At 47.0% G+C, this 26,728-nt stretch overlaps 1 protein-coding gene across 1 annotated transcript; it reads right to left on the minus strand.

Annotated features, from left to right (window-relative positions):
- Positions 1–11,127: 11,127 nt before the first annotated feature.
- Positions 11,128–26,275, minus strand: LOC125104526 (uncharacterized). The gene is made up of 4 exons (XM_047737109.1): positions 26,129–26,275; positions 14,532–14,828; positions 13,704–13,765; positions 11,128–12,362 (listed from the first exon to the last, which is right to left on the minus strand). The coding sequence occupies exons 1-4, from the start codon at positions 26,273–26,275 to the stop codon at positions 12,026–12,028; spliced, it is 843 nt and encodes a 280-aa protein (XP_047593065.1). The 3' UTR covers positions 11,128–12,025.
- Positions 26,276–26,728: the final 453 nt, after the last annotated feature.

Genomic DNA, 26,728 nt, shown 5'->3' on the forward strand with positions numbered 1-26,728 from the left:
GAAGGTCGTTACCATTTGGGAAAACATGGCATGGTGCAAATGAGTTACTTTGAAATTTAGGCAGAATTTGTTTTGATGTAGTGGTGTCTGGGATCGCAGTACCCTCAAAAAAAAAAAAAAAAAAGGCTATAAATCATCAAAGCCAACTCTCTAATTTTACCAAAGAACTCTCTGAGGCCTGAAGATGTCTCTGCCCCACCTCTCACTGGTGCTCTCTCTCTCTCTCTCTCTCTCTCAAATTAAAAAAAAAAAAAATTCTTAAAAAAAAAGAAAGAGAGAGAGAGAGAGAGAAGCATAATGAGATCATCTGGACCCCCTCAAAAAGCCAAACACCTAGAGACACTTATTCATAAGAGCCAAAATAAATCTTTTTCTGTTTTGCTTAAACCAGTTTCATCTGAATATCTACAACTTGTATCTAAAAGAGTCTTTGTTTCTTAATTTTTTTTTTTGTTAAGAAAGATAGAGAGTGAGGTGCAGAGGGGCAGAGGGAGAGGAAGAGAAAATCTTAAACAGGCTCCATGCCACCACAGAGCTCGCTGGGGCAGGTGGGGCCAGGAGGGTGTTGGGGGGCTGTGGGGCTTCATCTCACAACCCTGAGATCATGACCTGAGCTAAAATCAAGACTTGGACACTTAACTAATTGAACCACCCAGGTGTCCTTTTAAATTTTTAATAGAGTATAGGTGATATGTAATATTATATTAGTTTCAGGTATACAACATAGTGATTTGACAATTACATATATTACAAAATGTTCACTATAAGAAGTGTATTTACCACCTGTCACCATACAATTATTACTTTATTATTGACAATATTACCTAAACTGTACTTATTTATCTTATAACTTTAAGTTTGTATTTCTTAACCCCCTTCACCTATTTTGCCTATCCCTCACCCCCTCCCTAATACGGCCGTTATCAGTGTAAAGCCTTATTTTTTAAAAATATTTTATTTATTTATTTGACAGACAGAGATAAAATATTTTATTTATTTATTTGACAGACAGAGATCACAAGTAGGCAGAGAGGCAGACAGAGAGAAAGGGCAGAGAACCCAGTCTGGGCCTCGATCCCAGAACCCTGGGATCATGACCCAGGCTGAAGGCAGAGGCTTTGACCCACTAAGCCACCCAGGTGCCCCATAAAGCCTTATTTTTTAATTTAATCTTTAATGGAAAAAGACTTAAAAATTGGAAAGTTTCAGTTCTTTGTAAGTGATTTATGAAACAATACTGAAAGAATTTAGGGAACCATTTATTTTTAAAACTTTAAGTGAGGTAATCCTTGGCAAATTAAAGAACTATGCTTTGATCTGACTAAAGTCTCCTAAACTATGTAACCTGGGAATAGGAGTGTGCGTTCAGTTATTCTAGAAGTATTTACTGTTCACTTCCCAGGGAAGCCATCAAGATTCATCCTTTTTTACATGAGTAATTTATGTTCCCTGTAGCAATTTAGAAAATACAGACACAAAGAAAATAAACAAAAATTATGCATCATTCAAGCATACAAAGAGTTACTATTACTATTGTGGGGTACACTGACCCGGACTTTTTTCTCTGCACAGCTAATAGTGACTATTATTGATTGAGTGTCTCAGCCAAGCTTAACATTAGGCTCAGTGCTGTCTGTGGACCATTATTTCCTGTATCCTCACATTAATTCGGTGGAGCAGTGACTTTCATTATCGTGATTTTATAGTTTGAGGAACTTGTCCTGGATCACACAGCTAGTACACAGCAGTGCTTGGTTGAATGAAATAGTCTTTTATTATTTGAATACAAAAAATAGGATCGAAGTCTTCCGTATCTTGCTTTCTTTGCTCAAAAACATATCTCGGAGATATTGCCATATAATAAACCTATCACTTCATTTTTAAACACTGCAGTGTTTTAGAACAGATGAACTTCAAGTCACTCAACCAAATGCTACCGTGGACTTCAGGCTGGTTCTAATTTTCCCCCAACTGCGGTGCCCATAGTCCAGGATAGGCCTGGTGGTTTCCACGAAGTGTCCTTTACCAACTAGAAATACACAGCACCTCATAATCTGCCGCTCACTGTCCCTAAACCATGAGCTCCATCCTCTAGCCACCCTGATAGGCTGGCCCTTTCCTGATAAGACCTTTCACATGGCTACATCTTTAAACAAAGTGCTTCTTCTGTTCTTGCCAGGGATTCCCAGTCCTCAGATATCGCCTGTCCGATTTCTTGATTCCCAGCCTGGTGCTTTATCACCTGGGCTGGCCTCTCAGGACACCTACAAGATAAATAGAGAAAGACCATACCACTGCTGTGCCTAGTGCATTATACCCTCATGGTTCTCAGATGTGTTTCTAGAGTGCGTGGCATTTCTTATCCATCTTGGAAACCCCAATGCCTACCAGTGTGCCGGGCACACAGTTCAGCAATTGCTTGCTGAATTAAAGGAAACTGAATTAGGATAGAACCAGAGGGCATAATGCTAAGTGAAGTAAGTCAATCGGGGAAAAAAAATTATCATGATCTCACTCATATGTGGAATTTAAGAAACTGTAAAACAGAGGATTATAGGGGAAGAAAGGAAAAAATAAAACAAAAGGAAATCAGAGAGGGAGATAAACCATTAGAGACTCTTAATCACAGGAAACAAACTGAGGGTTGCTGGAGGGGAGGAGGTGGGAGGAATGGGGTAACTGGGTGTTGGGCATTCAGGAGGACACATGATGTAATGAGCACTGGGTATTGTGTGAGACTGCTGAATCACTGACCTCTACCTCTGAAACCAATAATACATTATGTTAATTAATTGAATTTAATTTTTTTTAAAAAGGAAACTGAATTATTAACAATAGCAACCACAGCAGTGGCAATAGCTATTTTCTATTAAGCATTTACTCTGCTCTAAGCACTATGGCTAATTGCCTTAGGTATGTTACTTTAGTTAACACACATCTATATAAAGCAGTACTCTTTTTTTTTAAATATTTTATTTATTTATTTGACAGACAGAGATCACAAGTAGGCAGAGAGGCAGGCAGAGAGAGAGGAAAGGAAGCAGGTTCCCCGCTGGGCAGAAAGCCTGATGTGGGGCTCAATCCCAGGACCCTGGGATCATGACCTGAGCCAAAGGCAGAGGCTTTAACCCACTGAGCCACCCAGGTGCCCCTAAAGCAGTACTCTTATTGTCTCTTTTCCTGGATGAGGAAAACTAAATCTTTGAGAGGTCAATTAACTCCCCCAAGATCACCCAACTAATAAATAAAAGAACTAGGATTTGAGTACAGTCCAGGCACGGAGCCCATGCCCTTAATCATCATAGTCGAAGCCTCCTGTGACACTACGACCTGTATCCATCCTTTGAACAAATATTGACTGAGCACCTGCCCTTAGCTGGCCCTGGACACCCAGCAAGACACACACAGTCCTCATCTTCCAGAAACTGACAATCTAAAGAATCAAATCAGATCTGAGTAAGGTTCAGAATTGCCTGGAATGCATGTTGAAAGGACAGATTTCCTAGCTCTGGCGATTCTGATTCTGGGGTAAAGCCCCGAAATCTGTATTTACATAAGGTCCCAGGCAGGACTGACTTTCAGCCAGTAGGCACTGGCATGGCCCCACTGGATGTTAAAATATTGACGTTATTTCCGAACCAGTCGGTAAACATACATTGCTCCCAGATGCCCTGAGTGTAGGTGACCAACTGTCCCGGGTTTGCCTGGGAATGTTCCAGTTTCAGCAGTGAAAGTCTGACATCTGGGGAAAGCACATTTGTTTACCACATCTGAGTATCCCCTATCCCTCCAGTTAACCCTGATCTTTCCCAGATCTGCCATGGTTCAGAGATTACGGGGTTAAAGCCTGGCACAGATGGGCCTCTCTGATAATAAGAGCCTCAGTTCTGAAGTCCTTGCCTTTTCTGGTGTTAAAGGTTTTGAATACCATCTCTGACCCAAGTGATTCTGATGCAGATGACCTGCAGACCCCTCTGTGAGAAATATTAGTCCAGTTGCCTGATGCCAGAGCATTGAGAAGATTTTTTTAAAAAACGTAATGCTAGAAGGTGCCTGGGTGGCTCAGTGGGTTGAGCCTCTGCCTTCAGCTCAGGTCATGATCCCAGGGTCCTGGGATCGAGAGCCCTGCATCTGGGCTCCCTGCTCAGCGGGGAGCCTGCTTCTCCCTCTCTCTGTCTCCCTGCTTCTCTGCCTACTTGTGATCTCTGTCTGTCAAATAAATAAATAAATAAATAAATAAATAAATAAATAAATAAAAATGTAATGCTAGAAACATTTCTGTGATGCTTAATATGGGCCAGGAACCCTAAGAACTCCACACAAAGTAACTCATTTAATCCTCACTACAATACTAAGGAGATACAGTTACTATGCCCATTTTATAGATGCAGTAACTGAGGCCCAAGATCACTTAGCTACTGAGGGGGCAGAACAGGATTCAAATCCAGCTTGGCTCCAGAGTCTGTCCGGCACACAAGCCAAGACACGCCCTCCTGTTCGGCAGACCCAGACTCTTGGTTACAGCCAAAGCCTCAGACGACTCTGTCCCTCAGCGACACAGCTGGAGATCTGGCTATCTTGCTCGGAGCCGCGAGGGTCTAGATCTGAGCCAGTGAGACACTGTGCAAAGGCTCGGGGCCGGAAGGCAACACTGAGCTCTCCTTTCTGATAACTGGCTCCCGGAGGAGCTGTTTTCCGTCCTCACAGAGGCTCTCCTCACATGGCAGCAAACTCTGAATATCAACCATATTTAGGAGCGAGGGATTGAAGCATATGTCAGAGCCGGAGAGAAGAACCAAGTGACAGCCTTCTCTTGGGAAGGAGTGTGAGTTTTTTACAGGCAAGGCTGCTTTTTTCAGTGAACTTCTCCTCTTCATTTTGGAGTCCACCTGTTACCAGACCAGATGGCCCCCCGCTAGCCTTTTCTTTTACAGGCTTCAAATAAAATGCAACACTCTCTGGGCTGTAACCAGATTCCACCCACTGACACTAGCTCCCTCTTTACCCAGGTGCTCTTAAAGTCACAAAATTTGACACCTACACAAGATGACATTCACGACTGGGAAGAGGGGGCCCGAGTGGGTGCTCAGACTTTCATTGAGCCCTTCCGTAGACACTTGCTGGGCTCTCCTGGTGCACCGAGCCGCAGGCTGGGTTTACAGGCATGGAGGAGAGGGGCAGCAATGGCCTCTGCCCCTCACGGAGCTTATAGTCCTGTGGCCACTGAAATGGGATCATTCCATTCATGGTGTCTGCTAGAGGAGTGTGACCTACTGGCAATTGGGGAGGCCTTCACCTAAAGGGGACGCATGAAAGCTTCGACCACAAAGAAAAAGGCTCAGAACGGGTGGTGGAAACAGATTAATTCCGAACACAAGGGTCTGTGTTGGCAAAAAAGCCTGAAAGCTGGGACAAGGATACAGAGCAGCTGCGGAGGAAGGCAGGCGTGCTGGAACTCGCTGGCCTTCATGAGACACGTGGCCATCCTCCTGAGAGTACAGCAGCATTCCAAACAGCACAATGACCCGGAGAGAGATCTGCATTTTTAGAAGATTCTTTTGACCTATGGCTAATCAGTAGCACAGGCAGAGCTGGGCCTTGAATTCAAGTCTCTCAGCTCCCTGTCCGGCATTCTTTCTCACCAGCCCAGATGGTGAGCCCCAGTCTTAGCATGTGTGTTGGAGGAACCTCATTCTGAGTATGTCCAAACCCTTGACGAACGTCTGCATCTTCTGTGTTGTCAGAGTGAAGGAGAGCTTGAAGGGCAGGCCCACAGGGACGCCCTGAGCAACCCCCCAGCTCCCTTACTTCTAAGCTGTGTGGTCCTGAGAAAGTTAATTAACTCCCTGGGCCTCCGTTTCTCATTTGTAAAATGAAAATAAAAATCTAGTTTGCATCACCCATGTGACCCTTTAAAACAGTAATGCGTGTAATGTGTTTGACCTAAAAAATCAATACTCAGTACATAGGAACTCTTCTAATTGGAGCTCCCTTCTCTGAGGGAGACTCAGCAGTTTTCCCCCAAAGTTTTCTGTGCATGTTCTCTTACTGTCTGCCAAGAGGAAAGGCCCCACTGTGTTGTTTTCTCGGAGGGCCTTCCTTAGTCCGTTAAGGCTCATCCCTGCCCTGGCTATGGGGAGTAACCCAGACCTGGCCAACCATAGTGCTCCAACCCCATCAAGGGCTGGGTTATAGATTCCCAGATGGTCAATGATAATCATGGCCTGGGAAACACATATAGATGCTGTGAGCACAATGCTGTCCCTTCCTCACAGTTGAGGACGCCGGCAGCCATGTTCACCAGAGGCCAACGCCCTGGGAGCAATTAGAAAAGCAGATCTGAGAGTCAGATGAACAGAGAGGGAGTTCGGGCAGCACGGCATTGTTGGGTCTAGCCCCTGAGGTCACGGTTGTCACAGCTCTTTTTCTTTTTGGGTTTTTTTTTAAAATCAATTCTGTGAACTACCTCAACAGCGCTGCAAGTTTCTCAAGTCACTAAATCCCCATCTCACTTTAGCAAAGTTGAGAGGAGTTTTGACACTTGCAACCAAAAGAGTTCTGACAAGTTGTCTCTTTGCCAGGGTCACAGGCAATTATGAATCATCAACTTAGAGGTCTTTAAAGAGACCTCAAAAGGTCATCCAGGACAGCAGACTGACAAACAAACAAGCAAAAAAAAAAAAAAAAAGCTCTGGTTTTCAGTAGCAAAATCTTCTTTTCAATCTTCAGGAACCCAAATATATAAAACCAATGAAAGAGGAAGTGCTAGTGTAGCTGTAAGAATATGGGGGCCCCTCAGCCCTGCCTGCCATCTCTGATTCTGTCCACCTCCCTTGCATCCAGTTGAAAACAACCATCTGGTCCAACTTCCCACATCAGGAATCACCTTGACCGCATCTTTGACACCTGGTCCTCAAGCCGCCACTGAACACGTCCACAGCCAGCAGCTGAGGACGACTCAAGGCGGTCCACTTCCTTTTGCAGACTTTTCTGAAAGCAACATGGTTCCTCATCACCTCCTGGTAACATTCACCCATGGGTCTGAGTCCTTTGGGCTGAAACAGGCTAATTAAATACACCTTTCCTGTGGCAGCCCTTCCTGAAAGACAATTTTCATGTCCCACTTAGTTCCTGGCTTATGCAGCCTTAGTTCCTTCCGACTGTTCCTCGTGGGACCTCATGTCCAGCTGGTGAGATGCCTAAAATAGGCAGACTGCTGTACAAGGTGTGATTTAAGGAGGGACAGAGAGACAGAAGGCTTAGAGAAAGTGTTTATTGAAACACACACACACACACACACACAGGTTTATGGCACCCCCATTACTTGCCATGTGGGCATTCTCCCTGTGCCAGGCACTGCACAGGGCTGTACACACCTCCTCTTTCTCCTTCAGCCCTCCCAACACATCCATGAATTGGGGAAGGATGAGGCCCAGAGGAGTTAAAGTACCTGGCTCAAGTTTAAGAATCAATATTTGGTAAGACTGGGATTTGAACTCCACTCTCACCTACTCCAAAGCTCGGGGTTTTAGGTATATTTCTATTAGAAGACATGGCTGTCCTTGCTGTTGGCCATCCAGGCCTGGGAGATGATAGAATGGGGCACCGAAAGGATAGCAAAGTGTAGATAAATTTTTGCGGGCTTTATTTATAACGTTGTGGTCAGGACACAAGGCAGACACCTCCTTTGCAGGTAAGCCTTGGAGAAAATTCTCTTTTTTAATTTGTGTGTGTGTGTGTGTGTGTGTGTGTGTGTGTGTGTGTGTGTGTGTTTTAAAAGATTTTATTTATTTATTTATATACAGAGGGAGAGACAGTGAAAGAGGGAACAAAACCCAGGGGAGAGGGAGAAGGAGGGGGCTCCCAGCCGAGCAGGGAGCCCAATGCGGGGCTCCATCCCAGGACCTTGGGATCATGACCTGAGCCAAAGGCAGACACTTAACAAAAGCAGACTGAGCCACCCAGGCGCCCCATTAATTTGTGTTTTTAACTGAAGCATAACTGACACACAATATCCTAGTAGTTTTGGGTGTACATCAAAATGATTTGATATTTTTATACATAATGAAATGATCCCATGGTAAGTCTAGCCACCATCTGTCACCATATAAAGTCATTACAAAATTAAGGACTCTACTCCCCATGCTATACCTTACATCCCAGTGACTTGTTTATTTTATAACTAGAAGTTTATATCTCTTCATCCCCTTCACTATTTCTTCTGTTCTGCAACCCCCCCTTCCCTCTGGTAACCAACACTTTGTTCTCTTGTATATATGAGTCTGTTTCTGGTGTGTTGTGTTTGCTCATTTGTTTTGTTTTTTAGATTCCACATATGAATGAAATCATACAGTATTTGTCTTTTGGAGACACTTCTGTTTAAACATAACATAGTTATTGCATGTTAGAGATGATTTAATGCACTGTTTGAGCAAGCAATCAAAGAAGACGTGGGGCTCTGGGGTTAGAACGATAGGCATGACTGTCTGTGTGACTAAACGGGTTGTAGTTAACCCAGCTTCCCTTTTTTGCTCACCCGTAGAGAACCTTTAAGTTCTCTCACATCACGAACCCCACTTTGGATGCCAGCGGGCTTGAGGAACAGAATCTGGGGAGCAGAGAGGTGAAGGCACTGGCTTTGTCCACCCTGGAGCTCATGCTTTCACCAGGAAGGGAACTCGGTCTCTGCTCCCTGCTTTCTAGCTTCAGGGGCACATCAGCATTCCATGGCTGTGTGTGATGTTCTCTAAAAATGTACCTTAGGGACGCCTGACTAGGTCAGTGCCTGGTAGAGACAGGACTCTTGATCTCAGGGTCATGAGTTCAAGGCCCACATTGGGTATAGAGATTCCTTAAGGAAACTAAAAATAAACAAGTAAATAAATTTTAAAAATTGAAGCTCAAAAGTTAAAAACAAACAACCCCCAAATACAAAAAAAGTACCAGGTGTGAACCCTAACAGTAATAGTAGCAATACTACGCCTGATGACTTTATTGAACAATTGCCAGGCACAGGGACACACATCCTCTCACTTACCATTCAACATGCCTACCGAGGTAGTACTGCTAAGATCCATTTGTAACAGACATGGTCATTGAGGTTCGGGGAAACTGGGTAACGTAGTGAGGTCTCTGCCCAAGCTTGTCCATTTGCTGAAGGCACGGCTGATATTCGAATTCTGATATGTGACCTAGAGCCAGCTATCTTGATATATTAGGTGAAAAAAGTAGGTTTTAAAACAGGAGAGGACTTTATTCAGGAATGAAAAGGAACAAAGCATGTTACCCACAACAGCAGGGATGAGTCTCATAATAACTATGTGAGTGAAAGAAGAGAGATAAAAATGTACCCAGTGGGGGCGCCTGGGTGGCTTGGTGGGGTGAAACCTCTGCCTTCGGCTCGGGTCATGGTCCCAGGGTTCTGGGATCAAGCCCCGCGTCGGGCTCCCTGCTCCGCGGGAAGCCTGCTTCCTCCTCTCTCTCTGCCTGCCTCTCTGCCTACTTGTGATCTCTGTCTGTCAAATGAATAAATAAATAAAATCTTTAAAAAAAAAATGTACCCAGTGTTTGAGTCCATCGACTTGAGACATTCAACTGATAAAATTCTAGAAAACACAGATGGATAGTAACAGAAAGCGAAACAGCAGTTGTCAGTGGCTGGAAAGGGCAGGAGGGAGATTATTGGGGCATAAGTAACCATTCTCTTGATTCTCTGGATTGTGTACAGAAATGTCAAAACTATGGGGTAGCTCAGTTGGTGGAGTGTGTGACTCTTACTCTCAGTGTTATAAGTTTGAGTCCCACATTGGGTGTAGAGATCACTTAAAAACAAAATCTTAGGGGCACCTGTGTGGCTCAGTCCATTAAACATCTGCCTTTGGCTCAGATCATGATCTCAGGGTCCTGGGATTGACTCCCACCCTGGGCTCCCTGTTCAGCAAGGAGTCAGCTTCCCTCCCTCTGCCCCTCACTCTGCTCATGTGCACACACACTCTCTCTCTCAAATAATAAATAAAATCTTAAAAAAAAAGTACTGTATTAGGCATGATTCTGGTTTGGTTTTTAAGGGAAAAAATGAAAACATACACAAGATATATGTATGTAGATACCTCCACATGACTCACAAGGCCCTATGTGATCTGAGGGTCCCTGACCGCCTCCCATCATCATCACTCACCACTGGCCCTTGAACCCTCCGTGCTGGGCACAGAGTCTGACCTGTGCCCAAGCACTTGCTCACCTCCTGGCTTTCTCTCTTGTTTGATTCTCTCTGTCTGGGACACAGACACTGCTCCACACCTTTCCTTGGTTTACTCCTCTTGATTCTTTAGGCCTTATCTAGGATGTCCTCTCCTCCCTCAGACCAAAGCACTTGCCTTTCTCACCTGGTATCTGTAATCATTGAATTCTGTTCTCTTTAGTTACTTTGTAAGTTTCGGGAAGGCAAGAGACTGTCTTTGGTTTGTGGAGGTATTCTTACTAGTAACACTACACCCGGCTCACAGGAGGCACTCACTAGATCCATGATTGAATGAATGACCAAAATGATATTTTAAAGTCCTAGTGAATAAGAACGTGTATATACCAAAAAAAAAAAAAAAAAAGAAGAAGAAGAAGAAGAACCTGTATACCTGTATATACCAACATAGTAGTGTTGAAAAGCACATAGGATTAATATTCTCCAATATGCAGGCCAACATAAAATTAGGAATGCACGTCAAGGCAGACTGTCATGGAGCAGTTACAAATATCATATTCAGAGTCACTCAGATCTGGTTCTACCAGTCGTCAGCTAAATAACCTTGGGCAAGTTAGTTTATCTCTCTGTACCTCTGTATAATGGGGATATAGAGATATTTTGCCAGTGCTAGGAAGTTTCAATCAGACCATGCACGGGAAGTGCTTAGTGTGGCAGAGCCCCACACTGTAGGTGCTCAGTGACTGTCCGTAATCTCTAGTATTGTCACTCAGACCAACCGAGTATCATCTGTCAGCCAACACTTCACATTTATTCTAATTCTTTTTCTTTTCTAAGATTTTATTTATTTGACAGAGAGAGACACAGCGAGAGAGGGAACACAAGCAGGGGGAGTGGGAGAGGGAGAAGCAGACTTCCCACTGAGCAAGGAGCCGGATGCGGGACTCGATCTTAGGACCCTGGGATCATGCCCTGAGCCTAAGGCAGATGCTTACCGACTGAGCCACCCATGTGACCTAGTTCTCTTTTTCTACCAAACATTTCTCATATAGTATCTTAGCTGCTCCTACAGGAACCTTATTGGGAGGTGACACGGATGTTATTATTACTCATTTTAAAGGGAAGCCGAAACCCAGAGAAGTTAAATGACTTTACCCAAATTACAGATGAGACAAACAGTGGCTTGAAGGGTCCATCCCTTAGTTCACCACCCTACAGAGGCTACCTGCTGGGTCTTGCCTGCTCCTTAGACATAAAAGTGACTGAAGGCCCCTATCCATTCCCGAAAGCAAGCCCAACTTTTTCTGGTAGTTCCTGGAACGCCGTGTTCTCTCAGCCGTCAGGCTGAATCCTGTTCCTACTATTTTATCTCAGTTGCATCTCACCTCAGGCGGCTCATAACCTCTATCTGCTCAGCTCCAACAGCAGGTGGAACACAGCTTCCTTTCCTTCGTCCTCATACCAACCCCCTCAAAAACTCCTTCACCTAACAGAGGTACATACGTCCCCACCACCACACCCGCCCCTGTCCCTGCATGCTCACCATCTCCCCCACCCCCTTCTTCCTCACACTTGCTGCTCCTCTGTTCCCCAAGACTGCCCTCCCTCTGAGCTGCTCCTTTCCCACAGAAATACTGAAATCTCCCCATCTGATTAGGCAAGACACTTTACCATCACACACACACACACACACGCACACACACACACACACACACTCCCCTCAGATATCATCTGCCTTGAACGTCAACGCTCAGCCGAAGAAAGACCCACCAAACCTGGCTCCCCACTTCATTTGCCTCAGAGTTTGGAGGATTTGCTCTGTTTGGCTCAGCACAAAAACCTGTTCAATGGTGTATTCAATTTTATTTCTTTCCCCGATATTAAAAAAATGGACGCATTTCGCCTAAAACCCTGGTTTCCGGCTTCTTTCAAAAACCTAGGGAGGACATGACAACATGGCAGGGGGGGTGCTCCCTGATCAAACGTGGCAGCAGCAAGCTGCCCCTTCTGCCAGGCGAGACGGTTACTCTTCACCAGAATCCACCAGAACCCTGGGTTTGTGTGACTCAAAAGTCTGGCCTCTGGAAGCATCTGAGTTGTAATCCCTTCTCTGGCGATATAACCCAACCGGCACAAGTTGTACGTCAGTCCTCTTCCTTCCCTTCTGTAAGTGGAAAGACCCAGTATAGAGATATTCATTTTTCCACTGATGTAAATTATACTACCACCCCAAATTAGATAGCAGAAACAGTTACATGCAGTTTGGTTTTAAATACATTTTCCACCCCAATGCAAAAATGTTATACAGCATATTTAGATTCTTTCCCCCTCTCACAGTAAAGGTTTTTTTTTTCCTCATGACAACTAAAATTCCCATTATTCAACTGTCTACCACGTGCTTTGAGATTTGGGGACGATTCTAGCTGATTCTAGAACTGTAGCTGAAGAAGCACCGTTTCTGTCTTATGAGTAGCTTGCTGCAACGTAGCCCCTAGCATCTTTGATTTAATGCTCATTAATCGAATGCCCTTTAGTTTACTGTTCAAAGCTCCACGCCTGTTTTCAACGGTAGCTCCAACTCCTTTGAGGCCTGACTTCACTGTTGCTCCCTCTCCCAATTTGCATATTAGCTGACCCTCAATTTTTTCCAACAGTCCTTACCCTGGAGCAGACACAAACTGGTCCCACCTGCGTAAACAGTCTCACTGATGACACTGAATAGCCATCTGATTTGTTTTGTCTTAAGGCAGGCGTCGCACCATCCGAAAGGGCAGAGCAAGACTGAAGCAGAAGTTCTCAAAGTGTGGTCCCTGGGAACCCGTTGGAAAATGAGGACCCCCTCAGCCTCAGCCCAGACCTACTGAATCCAAATTTGAATTAACAAGACCCCCCAGCATGAGTCATAAATAAATAAATAAATAAATAAATAAGAAATGAGGTCATTTCTTCAGTGAAGAGGACAGTGAAGGAAATAAAAGAGGGAGATGTGACAGTGACTAGGAAGAGGCCACCTTCCAGACAGCAACTGTTCTCTGAAAGTTTACGGTCTCAGGAGCTATTTACACTCTTCATGATCCCAAAGGACCCTAATGAGCTTTTTTTCAAGGAAGCTCTACCTATCTGTACTTGCCATTCTAGAAGTTAGGACAAAGAAATGTTTTAAATATTGTAAACTCCTTGAAACATAGTAAATATTAGATATTAACATACTTTTTTTAAAGAATTTATTTATTTGACAGAGAGTGAGACAAGGAGAGAGAGCACAAGCAGGGGGAGTCGCAGAGGGAGAGGGGGTAGCAGACTCCCTGCTCAGCACCCTGAGATCATGACCTGAGCGGAAGGCAGAGGTTTAACCCACTGAGCCAACCAGGTGCCCCAAGATACTTTTTGTGAGAGTAGCTATGCTTTCTAAAACAAAACCAAACAAAAATTAATGAGCAGAATGGCGCTTGTTTGCATCTCTCTTTAAATGTTGCCTTCACAGAAGACAGCTGGATTCTCCGACCTGCTTCTGCAGTCCGTTGCTGCACCGCCGGTCTTACGGTCTTTGGAAAACTCTACTGCACACTGCGGAGGGAAACAGGGACAATGGCAAATAGCCGCTTAACGCTGTCGTGAAACTGGTTTTGGTTTTGCATACCTTGGAAGGGTCGGAGTCCCCAGGCCGCTAGGACCGGTGCTGTGAGGCCGTGGTGAAGAAATGCCTCACAGGGAAGTCGGACGTGAAACCCGTTCTCTATGATGAGTCCTCTGTGGGAAGACTTCTCACTCACTTGAAACAACATAGAGTTTGGGCAGAGAGGATGTCAGTGTGACTCCTGGTCCCAAATTGGTCCTAGCTGCGGGACGATGGATAGGTCCCGTGCCCTCTCTCAGCCTCAGTTTCCTGGTCTGTTTCATAAGGAGCGTGATCTCTAATATTCAAGCCCCATCCCCGTTCCCCACCCCCACCGGACCCTCACCCCCACCCCCACCCCAAGTGCGCGGGGAGGTCCCAGCGGGAACTTTAGAGTAACTCTCTCATTTGCCCAGCAGAGGGCGATGGAGACCAGCCCTGGGTGGACACCTTGCACTTCACCGGCCCTTCACCACCTCCCCACTCAGACATAAGATCCCCTCGTGATCCGGGCGGTTGCCTTGGCACCAGTTGGCACCAGGTGTCTCAGGCAACCCGGGCCATGTCCCGGGAGCGGCTGGGAGCCAGAGAGCCCTTCATATTGACCCACACGTGGTCAGGCTGGGATGCTCTGACTCTCCAAGGAAGTCTGGGAAGAAGAGAGGGGGAAGAACTGGTTTAGGCAAAGACACCTTCCCACCCCCACCCGCACTGGACCTTTCGGTGAGGAACCACCCAGGAGCTGTTGACTCCTCGCAGGGAAAACCGGGCGGGGTGGCCGGAAGAGAACAAGACGGAGCGCTGCGCCAGCTCTCCCAGGGGGCTGCCTGCCTGCAGGCGCAGGGCCGTGCTTGCATCAGCGCTGCCAGGGCTGGGGCAGTGGCCGCCAGCGACGTCAGCCGCCTTCCCAGAAGAATTCCACTGCCTGCGGCCGGCGGCTGGGGCGGTGTGGGGGCGGGGGCTTTTGGTTTCGGAGGATGACACCACTGGCAAGCTGCGTCTCCGGTTCGCACTCTGTAGTCATGGAGAGGACAGCATCCTAGCAGTCTTGGTGAGGCCAACCTGCCTCAGAAGTGACCCGGACCTCCTGCGGGAAACCGCGAGCTCTTCGGGCTCTTCGGTGCCGGCCCAGGGAGATGGGGGCTGCAGGTCCCGCCTGCTCCCCTGGGGACGCCCTGCTGGGCCACCTTTCTTTTTATGCAGGATTATCAGGACTCAAAGCACTCTCACCCAACCGTTGGCTAAGAAACATTTCCCCCCACCCCGCAAATTGAAACACAAAGAACAACCCCAAGACAGGACGTGCCTGGCAAAACAGACTTTTCAATACTCTGAATTCTTGGATTTTTTTGTTTTGTTTTGTTTTTGTTTTTTTAATCTTTTTGGAGCAGTTTCTTACGATTCTCTTTAGAATATTCCCTGGCTTCATCCACCTTCGGTACAGTGTTTGTTTTAAGTCACTCTGGGCAAACTTAATATGGAGCATCTAGCCTGTGCCTTGAATTGACGCATTTTTTTTTTTTTACTGTACAAAGACCAGGCATTTAGTCTTTAATTATGTGTTAGTAATGATTGAGAAGATCAGGGCAGCAATAATCCTAAAGAAGGAATAAGAAATCTACAATAATAACCTAAATAAATGCAGCTAAGGGTGACTGAATGCCCACCCATTGTCAAACACTGGGCTAAATCCTCTATAGTCATTTTACCACATTCAATATCCACGACTCTCTGAGGTGGGTTTCATTGTTTTGATTCATACTTTGCAGACTAAGAAACTGAGGCACAAAGAGGTAAAGTAACTTGTCTATGTCCTACAGCTAGTAGTTTAATACTTAGTAACTAATAAAATCATATCCTGGTCCATAATAAGCATTCAATACAACTGCACTCTGCTTTAGAAAGGACAGGAAGAGGGCAGTGCACATAGGCATCCCCAAAACCTCATTCATTTGTGCCTCTTCCACCTAAGATTTCTTATAATATGAAGACGGGCTAGGGTAGGGTTCCTTTTTTTCTCCATGGGGGGGGGGGTTGCTAAGCAAATATTAGAAACAAAGTGAGAATATTTTTATAGGACATTTTGGAGTTTAAAAAGTACTTTGCTCCCCAGAACCTAATTTCATCTCCACAACACTCCTGAGTAGTAAGAATTGGTCATCCTAGCCCCAATTTACACGCAAATTTTTCTTTTCAGAAAACCTTTTAACCACTTTTTAAAAAGTGAACTTCAAGGACACAAAGCTAAACCACACAGGATAGCCAAAAAGTAGACACAATCCAAATGTCCATCAATTCATGAATGAATAAATACAATATGGTACATGCACACAATGGAATATTAGTCAGCCTTAAAAAAAAAAAAAAAACAAATTCTGACACATGCTACAACATGGATAACTTGAAGACATTATGCTAAGTGAAGTAAACCAGTCACAAAAGGACACATTTTGTAGGATTCCACTTTTATGAGGTACCTAGCACAGACAGATTTATAGAGAGAGAAAGTTAAATAAATGGAAGTTATCAGGGGCTGGCATTGGGAGTGGGGGGGCACGGAGGAAACGGGATTATTATTTAATGCCTCTATGGTTTCTGTTCAGGAGGGGGAACTAGTTCTAGAAATGGATGGTGGTGATAGTTGCCCAACATGGTGAATGTACTGAAGGTCACTCACATGTATACTTGTATATGTGTATATAAGATGGTTACAATGATCAATTTTGTTATGTATTATTTTGCCACAATGAAAAAACATGTACAGAAAACCAACCACCCCAGTGCTCTCTGTTCCTTTCTACTCCTTCTTTTAAAAGGAGAGTCTCCTGCATTTATTAAAATGGCTTTAACCTAAGACCCATTTCTTGACTTTGCAGGGGTTGCTGCCTCCACTTGAAAGTAAGAAAACGTCACACCTTTAAAAATAGTTCACAGTTGTGCCTTTTCGATAACTACAGGAGCCTGGTATTCCCCTCAGGTATTCCACATGAGCAAGATCTGGCAGGGAGGGGGGAGGACTGGGGGTGAGTCACTGGTTTGGCAGGTGAGGTCATCATGGGGTGACCGTCTGCATCGAGCAGGCTCCCCACCTCCCACGTCTCCCATCTTCTCCTCTCTGGGGCAGCTAAGTCAACAGCCAGCTTAGTTCCAAGTCTAGCTACTCTGGTGTGAGGTTCAGTGGGAAACATTCCTCTTTATGACTCTGTGACTCAACACCCCAGCAGATGGGTTCACGAAGGCTGTGGTAACCAAAGCCAGCTCTGAGGTCGAGACCCTGGACTGCCAAGTCATGGTCTATAAGCAAAAGAAGGGTGACATGCATCCTTGGGAAGGGAGAAGAGAGAGCTTGTTCTCTGCTGGAATGCTAAATATCTAAGAAATGATGGAATTGTTTTACTTATCTTGATATCCTGATTAAGACACCCCGAGACAGTGGCACATGGAAGAGAACAGTAAATATTTGGTAAATGATTCTTCCTTTGGAGGAGTTCAGCCACAAGGACAATCCCAAACTCATAGTAAAACGTATATATTTTTAGGTTTTACCAACTCCAGTTTTCTCAAAGAGGCATCGGAATTAGAGCTTGATATATTTTTGTCGAACAGACACAGGCTTCATGTGGACAGTTTTGGTATCAATACAAAGAACCATGATGTTTATTATGCAGGTAATTAGGTTATTAATAAGTGGTAATGTGAAGGGACTTTCTTGGACATGTTTGTACACTCATCTAGCAACCATTAGCAGAGGTGCCATGCATATAAAATGAAAGAGAGTGAGAAAGAGAAAGTTTTTGATTTATTTCTTTTGTCTTTTTCCTTTTTGGTCTCTATATTATTGAGTCAATCTGGTATGGTTTAAGGTACATGAACCTTATCATAAGACAAGCCTTGTATTAGTCAGCCAGAGACACTAGGTTGCAAGGGACATAAAAATGCATTCAGATTACCTAGGGGGGAAAAATCCAAATGATGGCTTCAGGCACAGTTGTATCTAGGTGCCCAAATGATAATGTTAGGGATCTGTTGATCTAGAACTCTGAACTCTGCCTTCATAAGCCCACAAAGTTAGCCAAAAATCTTCCAATAGCTCTGGGCTTACATCTACAGGTCTAAGACCTCATTAGAAAGAAATCTTCCTTCCCAATAAAATTATCTTGCAGACTAAGAACCTCTCAGACTGAGAAAAAGGTAGATGCTGTTTCCATAATAAAAGGTAATGGTTGCTGGGCAGGCAAAAATAATAGGTGTATACTCCCCTGGCATAAATGTACACCTGTGGGAGAGAGGGTTTACAATTGAGGTGCCACTTTCCTAGTTTGTCAGTGAGTCAGTCTGGTGGGGTGAAATGTTTGTGCTCTGGACTCAGCAGCCCCAAGTCAAAACTCTGGCTTTCCACTAGCTCTCTGGCCTCTGACAATTTACTTAAAAGTAATCAGGCTAATAATAACTACCATGTTTTGAACATGAGACAGTTGCTAGGCATTATGTGTGTTATCTTGTTTACTCAATTAATCTGCAAGGTAGTTATTAATGTCCCATTTTACAGATGAGGAAGCTGAGGTCCAGAGGGATTAAGTGACCCACCCAAGGTCATTAAGCTAGTAAGGGTCACTCCAGCCCAAGGCAGTCTGGCTCAAAGTGGGCTCTCTGGGTCCCCCTCTCCTTGCCTGCAAAAGGGTGTGAGATGGAGAAGAAAGGGGTAGAAGGAAGATGGAGAGGAAAAGGAGAAACAATAGTAAAATGCCCATAACAATATGAAGTATGCAGTAGATCTAGTTCTCTTTGTCCGTTTCTTCCACTCTTGCTTTCCCTTGCTTCCTTTCTCTTTCTTTCTTTTCCTTTTAAAGATTTTATTTACTTATTTGACAGACAAGAGATCACAAGTAGGCAGAGAGGCAGGCAGAGAGAGAGGAAGGGAAGCAGGCTCCCCGCTGAGCACAGAGCCCTCGATCCCAGGACACTGGGATCATGACCTGAGCTGAAGGCAGAGGCTTAACCCACTGAGCCACCCAGGTGTCCCTCTCTAGCTCTTTTTAAGTCCTGGCCCAGCGCAGGGCACTATTTACGAATCACAATGGAGGCAGGGTAAACACTGGGGCTTTATTGGTTCTTTACAGCGCTCATCCTCACAAATATGGCACCCCAAAGGAACCCACAGCCATGAACCCCAGTGCAGCACTCTGACTTGCCCAAGATTAAGTTGTAGTTCACTGGGAAGGGGAAAATCAAGGCAGAGAGCACTCTTTCAGTGCCCACCTCACGCCTCCGTGCTGGTTGATCTCCACCCTGACTGAGGTCTGGCACTTGCAGGAACACCCTCTCTCACTGGTTTTGGCTCCGGCCTTTGCCTGACCTCTCAGAGTCTGCCCAGAGGCTCCTGAAAGAGAAAGGAAGTGAGCACAAGCGAAGACTGCCTTGGGGGTTTGAGATAGCTCCTTTCACTTGGACCTGTTGTAACTAGAAATCCAGAGCCGTTGACATTCAGCAGAGAGAACAGATCCGGGCTGCTGGGGGTGGGGGACTGAGTCTCCCAGGTAGATGCCAGGTTGACCCCTAGAATATGGCCCCTCCTGAGGAAGGACAAGGACTTGGAAAACAGTAAACTGCTAAGCTCCTAATAATCATTTTATAGAGTTCTGGCCTTGGGGACAGGAATCCACATCGGTGGGCAGAGTCTCCCCCCCAACACGCTCAAAATCTCACCACTCCCAGGCTCCCCCATGACAGCTCATGGAGTGTGTGTGAGAGGTGTGAGAGTGTGTAAGTCTTCCTGCACGTGCCATAAACCTTGTTTGGAGTGAGGGCCTGCCCCATGATCAAGCCTCTTAGGTCCCTCCACATCGGTTCCCTACCTACGCAAGCCCTGCAGTGGGGTTCAGGGTCTCCCCTCTTGGGGAACCACCACTAGCATCAGCAATCACTTTCTGTTCACTCCTCTCCAACCTACAGGGAAGGCCCTTGGGCAGGGGAGCTGTGGGCTGAGGAAAGGCCGGTCTGCACAGCTCCCACTCAGGGCCACCTCAACCCAAAGCATTTGTAATCCCCATTTCATAGATGAGGAAACTGAGACCCCCAGGCCAGCTAATAGGAACATGCAGTGTCTGCTGACCAAACTATTTCAGGACTTCAGTCCCCCTCCAAGATAGATGCCCGACACCAGGCACTTCAATTTCCTCACCAGTGCTTCTCATGCCTTAATGTATACACACATGACCCCAGGGAGCTCATTAAAATGCAGGTTCTGATTCAGACAGGTTCTGGGAGGGGCCTGAGATTCTGCATTTCTGACAGGACAGGTGACACCACTGCTGCTGGTCTGGGACTACACTCCGACGCAGCCAGGCTCTGTCCTGCGGCTGCCTTCCCATGAGCCTGGGGAGAGAGAGTACATTTAAGCTCAGTACCCAAGCGGTAGTGATGGGAGGTCTAGCATTGTGCTCTCAGGAACTGAGATGTGCCGTGAAAGGGCGCCTGGGTTGCTCAGTAGGTTAAGCATCAGACTGTTGGTTTCAGCTTAGGTCACAGGCTCAGGGTCCTGAGATTGAGCCCCTCCCACCCCAATCAGGCTCCCTCAGCCGGGAGTCTGCTTGAGATTCTCTCCCCCTGTCCCTCTGCTCCTCCCCCACCAGGCACCCTCTCTCTTTCTCTCTCAAATAAATAAATACGTCTTTAAAAAAAAAAAAAAGGAACTGAGATGTGCTGTGAATATAAAATATACACCAGATTTTGAAGATTTAGTAAAACTAAAGTGATTGTAAAATCTCTCTCTAAAAACTGCTTGTATGATTACGTTAAAATCATAGTATTTTAGATATACCAGTAAAATAAATATATTCTAAAATCTATTTCACCTGCATCTTCTTCCTTTTTTTCATGTGAGTCCTAGAAAATTTTATTTATTTATTTATTTTTTAAAAGATTTTATTTATTTATTTATTTTTAAAAAGATTTTATTTATTTATTTGAGAAAGAGAGAGAGGTCACAGGTAGGCAGAGAGGCAGGCAGAGAGAGCGGGGGGAAACAGGCTCCTCACTGAGCAGAGAGCCTGATGCGGGCCTTGATCCCAGACCCTGAGATCATGACCTGAGCCGAAGGCAGAGGCTTAACCCACTGAGCCACCCAGGCGCCCGCGTCCTGGAAAATTTTAAACTGTGCGTGTGGCCTGCAGTGTATTTTCATTGAAGAGCTCTGGTCTAGAGTAGGGGTTGCCAATCAAGCAGAGGCGATGTTGCCCCCCAGGGGATATGTGGCAATGTCTGGAGACATTTTTGGTTGTCGTATCTGAGGGTGTTGCTGCTCGCATCTAATAGGCAGAGGCCAAAGTTATTAAATATTCTGCAATACATAGGACAGCCCCTCACACCAAGAATTATCCAGACTAAAATGCCAGTAGTGCCACCATTGCAGAAGTCTGGTCTAGAGTCATCTCCACTGTCTCTGACTTTGTTTATAACTTGTCCACTCATTGTTTTTGTTCCCTCTCCTAGAATGTGAGTCCCATGAGACCAGGGGTGCCGCCCACCCGTGGGCCCTAGGACCGTGCCTGCTGTGCACTCTAGGACACCTAGGACAGTTCTAGCATGCACGGCCCTCTGCAATATCCCCGGAGGATCTCCCCGACCCCCTGAGCCAGCCAGGCGGTTTGAATCCACCCATGCAAATTAGCCCAGGCTCCGAGGCTGGCCCGGAGAGGACAGCAGAGTGCAGTGAGACTGCTCCGCCCTGCAATCAAGCTGGGACGGGACAGACTCGTCTAGGCTGGGTCGCCCTCCCCGTCGCCCTCCAAGTTGCACACCAGTCCATCTATCAGTGACAGCCATTAGGCCCAGGAGCAGAGATAGGAATTGTCTCTGAAGGGCTGTCCGTCTTCTGCCCGCCTGGCCAGCCACACCCTGGCAGGCCTCTCACAGATCAGGCTGCTTCGGTTTCCAAGGACTTTATTTACCACCCAGGAGTGGTTTCAAAGGGCTGGCTGCAGCGCATCTGAGCCTTTCCTTAGTGGCGGGGCCCTGAGAAAGCCCAGACCCAGGATTTCTAAGGAAGAGCCCTGTTCTCGAGAAGGCTCTCGCTCCACGAGAGGCCAGTGGGTGGGGAGGGTGAGGCCTAAAGAACAACCCGGGTCCACCCAGGGCGTGCGAGGGAACAGAACCCAAGCAGATTAACTTCTCCTGTTCAGATAACTCTTTAATCTTCGGTATAAAGTCTTGAAAGCCTCGGTTCTGGGCCTTCTCCTTTCCCACTCGACACTCCCTAAGGCGGGGCCCTGTCCGGGTTCGAGTCGGGAGCCCAGGTTTGACCCCTGAGCTGGCCTGTGTGGCCTCGGGGAAGTGAGGGAAGTGCTCTAGGCCTCGGTTTTCTCTTCTGTAAAATGGAGGGAGGGAAGTGGGGGTGTGTGTCATGCCAATCTTTAAATCTTCTAGCATTTTGCTCTAGTCTTCAAGAAAGAATCCAGGCTCCCAAGCAGGGGCAAGCTTCAGTCCCGGCAGCGTCCTGTGTCCCAGCCCGCCGTCCACTTCCTTGCCTTGTGTTATAAACATATCTCAAGCTTCAGCTGCAATGGCCCACCTTCAGGTTCATTAGCGTGCCTGACAGTTCTCAGGGCATGTCCTTCTGCTCCTCCACGGAATTTCTAGAGTACGGCTTCACAGCCTGCATGGTGGATCACATGGCACGTGTTGACCCTGTGCCCTGCAGCAAGTTACTTAACTCTTTCTGTGCCTCTTTCTCTTCTGGGAAATGAGAATAATAGAGGTGCCTGATTTATAGGGTGATATGTGCTGGTTAAGTGGGGTGATTCCTGTATGGTTGTTAGCAACAGTGCCAAACACCTAGAAAGCAGCAAGGCAAAAGGCTCCCGTCATCATTATCATCAATTCTGGGAACTGTTCCACTCATCTCTCAGGAATCAGCTCCGTTGTCACCTCTTTCAGGAAGCCTTTCCTGACTCCCACCTGCCAGCTGAGGTCGCTGCCCCTCCTCTGGGTTCTGACTCACCCTGAACTCACCTCGGTCACCACCCTTATCGACTGTGTGGTAACGGTCTGTTTACTAGTCTCAATAGACTGTCACTTCCTTTAGCAGAGGTTGGAAATGGACCGCTTGCTAGCCCAAACCACAGGTGTGCTTTAAGTGGACTGCAAGGGAATTTGGAAACATTTTGATGGGAGGCAATTCTTTAAAAAAGCTATGAAAAAAATATTAAAAAAATAAAGTCTGTGAAAAAAGATAGGATGATTTTACATAAAAACCTAGATCTCCAGCTTTTCTTGGAAAATTAGGAACTGTGCTAACCCAAGCCACCATCATCACCGGCACCTGGTACCCGCACAGTGTCATCTTCTTCAGGCTCCAGCTGTTGTCTGCGGCAGGCCCAACCCAGTCCAATTAGCTCACACCCTCTGCCCCAGAAATCCAGTGAGATAAGTTATCCTCTTAATCTGGGCACTTTTGAGAGTGAAAGGGGGATGTTATTTATAACCACAGATCAACTAGACAGCCCAGGAAAAAAACAGAGCATGCATCCCCCCACCCCCAACCCCACTCCCATCCGCTCCCAACGATAGGGCAGGGGTCTGGGGCATCTTTGGGTCCCACACTACACACTTCCTGCCACATCAATTCTCCATAAATGGTAACCGCCAGAACTGGCCTTCTTGACCATTTGTTAAGTGTGTTAACTCCTGCAGTCCTCCCAAGCACCCTTAGGTAGAGACTACTATCTGCATTTTGCAGTTGAGGACAACGAGGCATGACACATTAGTAACCCCTCTCTACTGCACAGCTAGGAAGTGGGCAACCAAGGCAGTCTGGGTCTAGAAGACTCTGTGTTGGCCAAATCAAGAAGCAACTCTCAAGGCCCCTCTCAGCTCTAAAAATCTATGGTTCTTTGTGGTTTTTTTCCTGTTAGCTTCTCCTTTCTCCCCCCGGGGCTCTCCTTCCTTTTGTCCTGTCCCTTCTCTGACTCTTTGGCCGGCTCCCTTGGCTCTCCCACTCTCTCCCTCTGCGTCTTTTCTCCTTCTTGTTTTTGCCTCTGTCACTGCTGTCTCCTGTGCCTGTTCCCGAATAGCGTTTCTGTCCATTTTTCTCATGCTCCTTCTCTGGCTGGACTTTCTCACCGTCTCTGCTCTCCTCCCGTGTCTCTGCTCTCCTCCCATGTCTCTGCTCTCCCTTTCCCTGGCCCTCCTGCTCCTCCTGCTCTTCCGCTCCCTCTGGCTCTCATGTGTGCCTACCAACCAGGACTAAACAAACACTTTGTGGTGGAGGACTATGTTTTCAGTAACTCCGCTTTGGTCGTGGCTTGTAGGAACCCGACAAGCCAGGCACCGTGCCTTCTGTGCACTCTGCTGAGGACGGACGACAGGCCTGCGGACAGAGGTCCGAGGGCCTGGAGCAGGGAGACTCAGGCTCCAGTGGACATGCCACTCCCTCCCCACTCCCGGCCTATGCCTCAGTCCTAGTCAGAAAAGCCGCTGCGGGGCTGAAGCCTCTTACCAGACAGCCTGCAGAAGGGGAAGCTGGTCTGGGTTCAGGCCTTCCTTTCCAACAGCCTGAGAGGCAAGTGTGTCTTTCTGTTTGGCAAGAGCAGGATGACCAAAGGACATGTGTCACAAAAGCAATCCCACCAGTGACTGGGATCGAAGTATATGAAACAAATGTCTTTTGAAGGGAGAAGGCAGTCTTGGAATATTTGAAGACGGGGTGGGGGGGAGGCAACTTTTTTTTTTTTTTTTAAGATTTTATTTATTCATTTGACAGAGAGAGATCACAAGTAGGCAGAGAGGTGGGCGGGGTGGGGGGAAGCAGGCTCCCTGCTGAGCAGAGAGCCCGATGCGGGACTCGATCCCAGGACCCTGAGATCGTGACCCAAGCCGAAGGCAGCAGCTTAACCCACTGAGCCACCCAGGTGCCCAGAGGCAACTTTTTCTTAACAAACAAACAAGGAGAAAATGTATGGGGTTGGAGAAAATAGTCCTCATCGCCCACAACGTGTGCCAAAAATGAAGGGCAAGGCATGGCAGAGGGGAAAGAGAGAAGGGAACTTAAACGGGAGTCAGTCAGTGGCCAGAGGAGGGGAGGTTGAGACAGGGAAGGAAAGAAGAGGGGGTGACAGAGAGTTTTAAAAAATGCAAGGTGACCTTCAGCAGCTTCAGGCTGGGACAGCGGCCTGGGCATGGTTGGATTTGCTCGAATGAATGTGTATTTACTAAGGAAGGAAGGAGGAGGAGACGGGACAGAGAAAGACCACACAGATCTAAATGCCTAGGCTCAAATCCCGGACTGGGCTCCACCCTCTTTTCACCTTGGTTTCCAAATGGGTGTTCTGGAGAGGGGGAAGGGGGCTGTTCCTATGGAGCACAGCTGGTGGCAGAGAGTCAAGGCCCCACCCAGCGGGCTGCCAGCCCCAGGGGACCTCTTCCCTGCAGCCTGGCAGCTGCTGGATGCTATCAGGAGAGAGCAAGGCAGCAGGGGCACAGCAGGACGTTCGAGTTCATGCAGATGACCTGGGGCCACAGGGTGTAGCTCCAGCGCTCTGTGGCTTGGGGGGATCCGTCCATTCTGGCAATGAATGGTGAGCTGGCTGCTGAGTGTTCGTGATTTCAATGTGGACAGTGCAAGGGAAACAGCCTTGCAGAGTGGTATCAGCCTAGCTGCCAAGATCTGTCACCAAATTATTACCCACCCACTCTTCAAGTGTAAGCCCTGAGAGGGCAGGAACCCCATTGAGGACCCCACTTTGGAACCGCACTGGACACGCAGGCTGGTATACAGTCGGAGCTCAATAATGGAATGAATGAATCAGGATGCCTTCACATCTCCCTGCTGCTCCCCGCCCCCCCCAACTAGCTATATGACCTTGCTCAGTCCCTTAACCACTCTGAGCTGCCACTTCCCTCATCAGTACAATGGGATAGAGCCAGTAAAAGTAGAGGCTTTCTACTTAGTGAGAGAAGGTGGTGGGGGATCCCGTCTACAGTTGTCACTCAAATACAGTGGGCATGCAAATGGAGGAGATATTTTATGTTTTGTAAAAACTGCAGCTTCTGCTTATAGTAGTTCCAGGTGGATCATACAGATCTTACTTTTTAGGAAGACGATGCGGTGATGAGGTAAAGAACTCATGCCCTGGAGACCCAAACCTGGCTCCAAATCCTGCTTCCACCCCTCACTCCCTACATGATGCTGGGCAAGTCTATCTGTACAAGAGAGCTGCCCCAAGCTTTCCATGAGGTCCGTCCATGCTGTCCCTGGCACATAGTAGGTGCTCAGTTTGTGTTAGTCATTAGCACCAGTTTCTACCACCAAACCCTACAAGGCAGACAAGACCATCCCCGGGGTGCAAAAGAGGAAACCAGAGCTGGCCAGGTGGAGAGGCGTGTCTGCCGGCAGAACCAGAACTAGACATCTTCTGCCCCCGAGGCCCACCACAGCTGCCAGAAATAAGGCGGCGTATCACCATGCCGGCCTCCACCCCTTGCCCCGTGGAGAAGTGAAACACAAACCCACCAGTGTCAGAAAGAAGAGAAGGAAGCAGCTGAGGTGAAGAGAGTAGAGCGGCCCCCAAATCCTGCCAAAAGGACGGTCTAGGACAAGGTCAAGTGGAGGGCGGCGAGAGGGTGGGGGCAGTGGGAGGATAGTGTGACATGAAGGGGACTGGTGGCTGAGTCGGCCAAAGCAAGGGGTGAAAAGCCAATCCTGAGAATGCGGAAGGAAGCCTTTTTATCAGCGTTCACAAGAACAGAGAGGGAAGTTGTTTGCATCTGCAGATACCTCGGCTATGACCTCCTGTCTCGAAGAGAAGGGTCCCTGCAAGCTTTGCTTTTACAAAAGTCTCTTGGGAAAAAACACATGGCCCTGATTCTTAGAAGCTGCCCTCACCCCAAATGCATAAACGTCTCAGCTGCTCTCTCGC

This window comes from Lutra lutra, chromosome 1, assembly GCF_902655055.1.
Source record: "Lutra lutra chromosome 1, mLutLut1.2, whole genome shotgun sequence".
Lineage (NCBI taxonomy): Eukaryota > Metazoa > Chordata > Mammalia > Carnivora > Mustelidae > Lutra > Lutra lutra.

Coding starts and splice junctions, on each gene's coding strand:
- LOC125104526 (XM_047737109.1), bottom strand. CDS start 26,275: ATGGTGATACGCCGCCTTATTTCTGGCAGCTGTGGTGGGCCTCGGGGG. Junction 13,766..14,531: donor GGGTGGTTCCTCACCGAAAG/GTCCAGTGCGGG, acceptor TTCCCTCCGCAG/TGTGCAGTAGAGTTTTCCAA. Junction 12,363..13,703: donor GCAACGGACTGCAGAAGCAG/GTCGGAGAATCC, acceptor TTCCACTTACAG/AAGGGAAGGAAGAGGACTGA.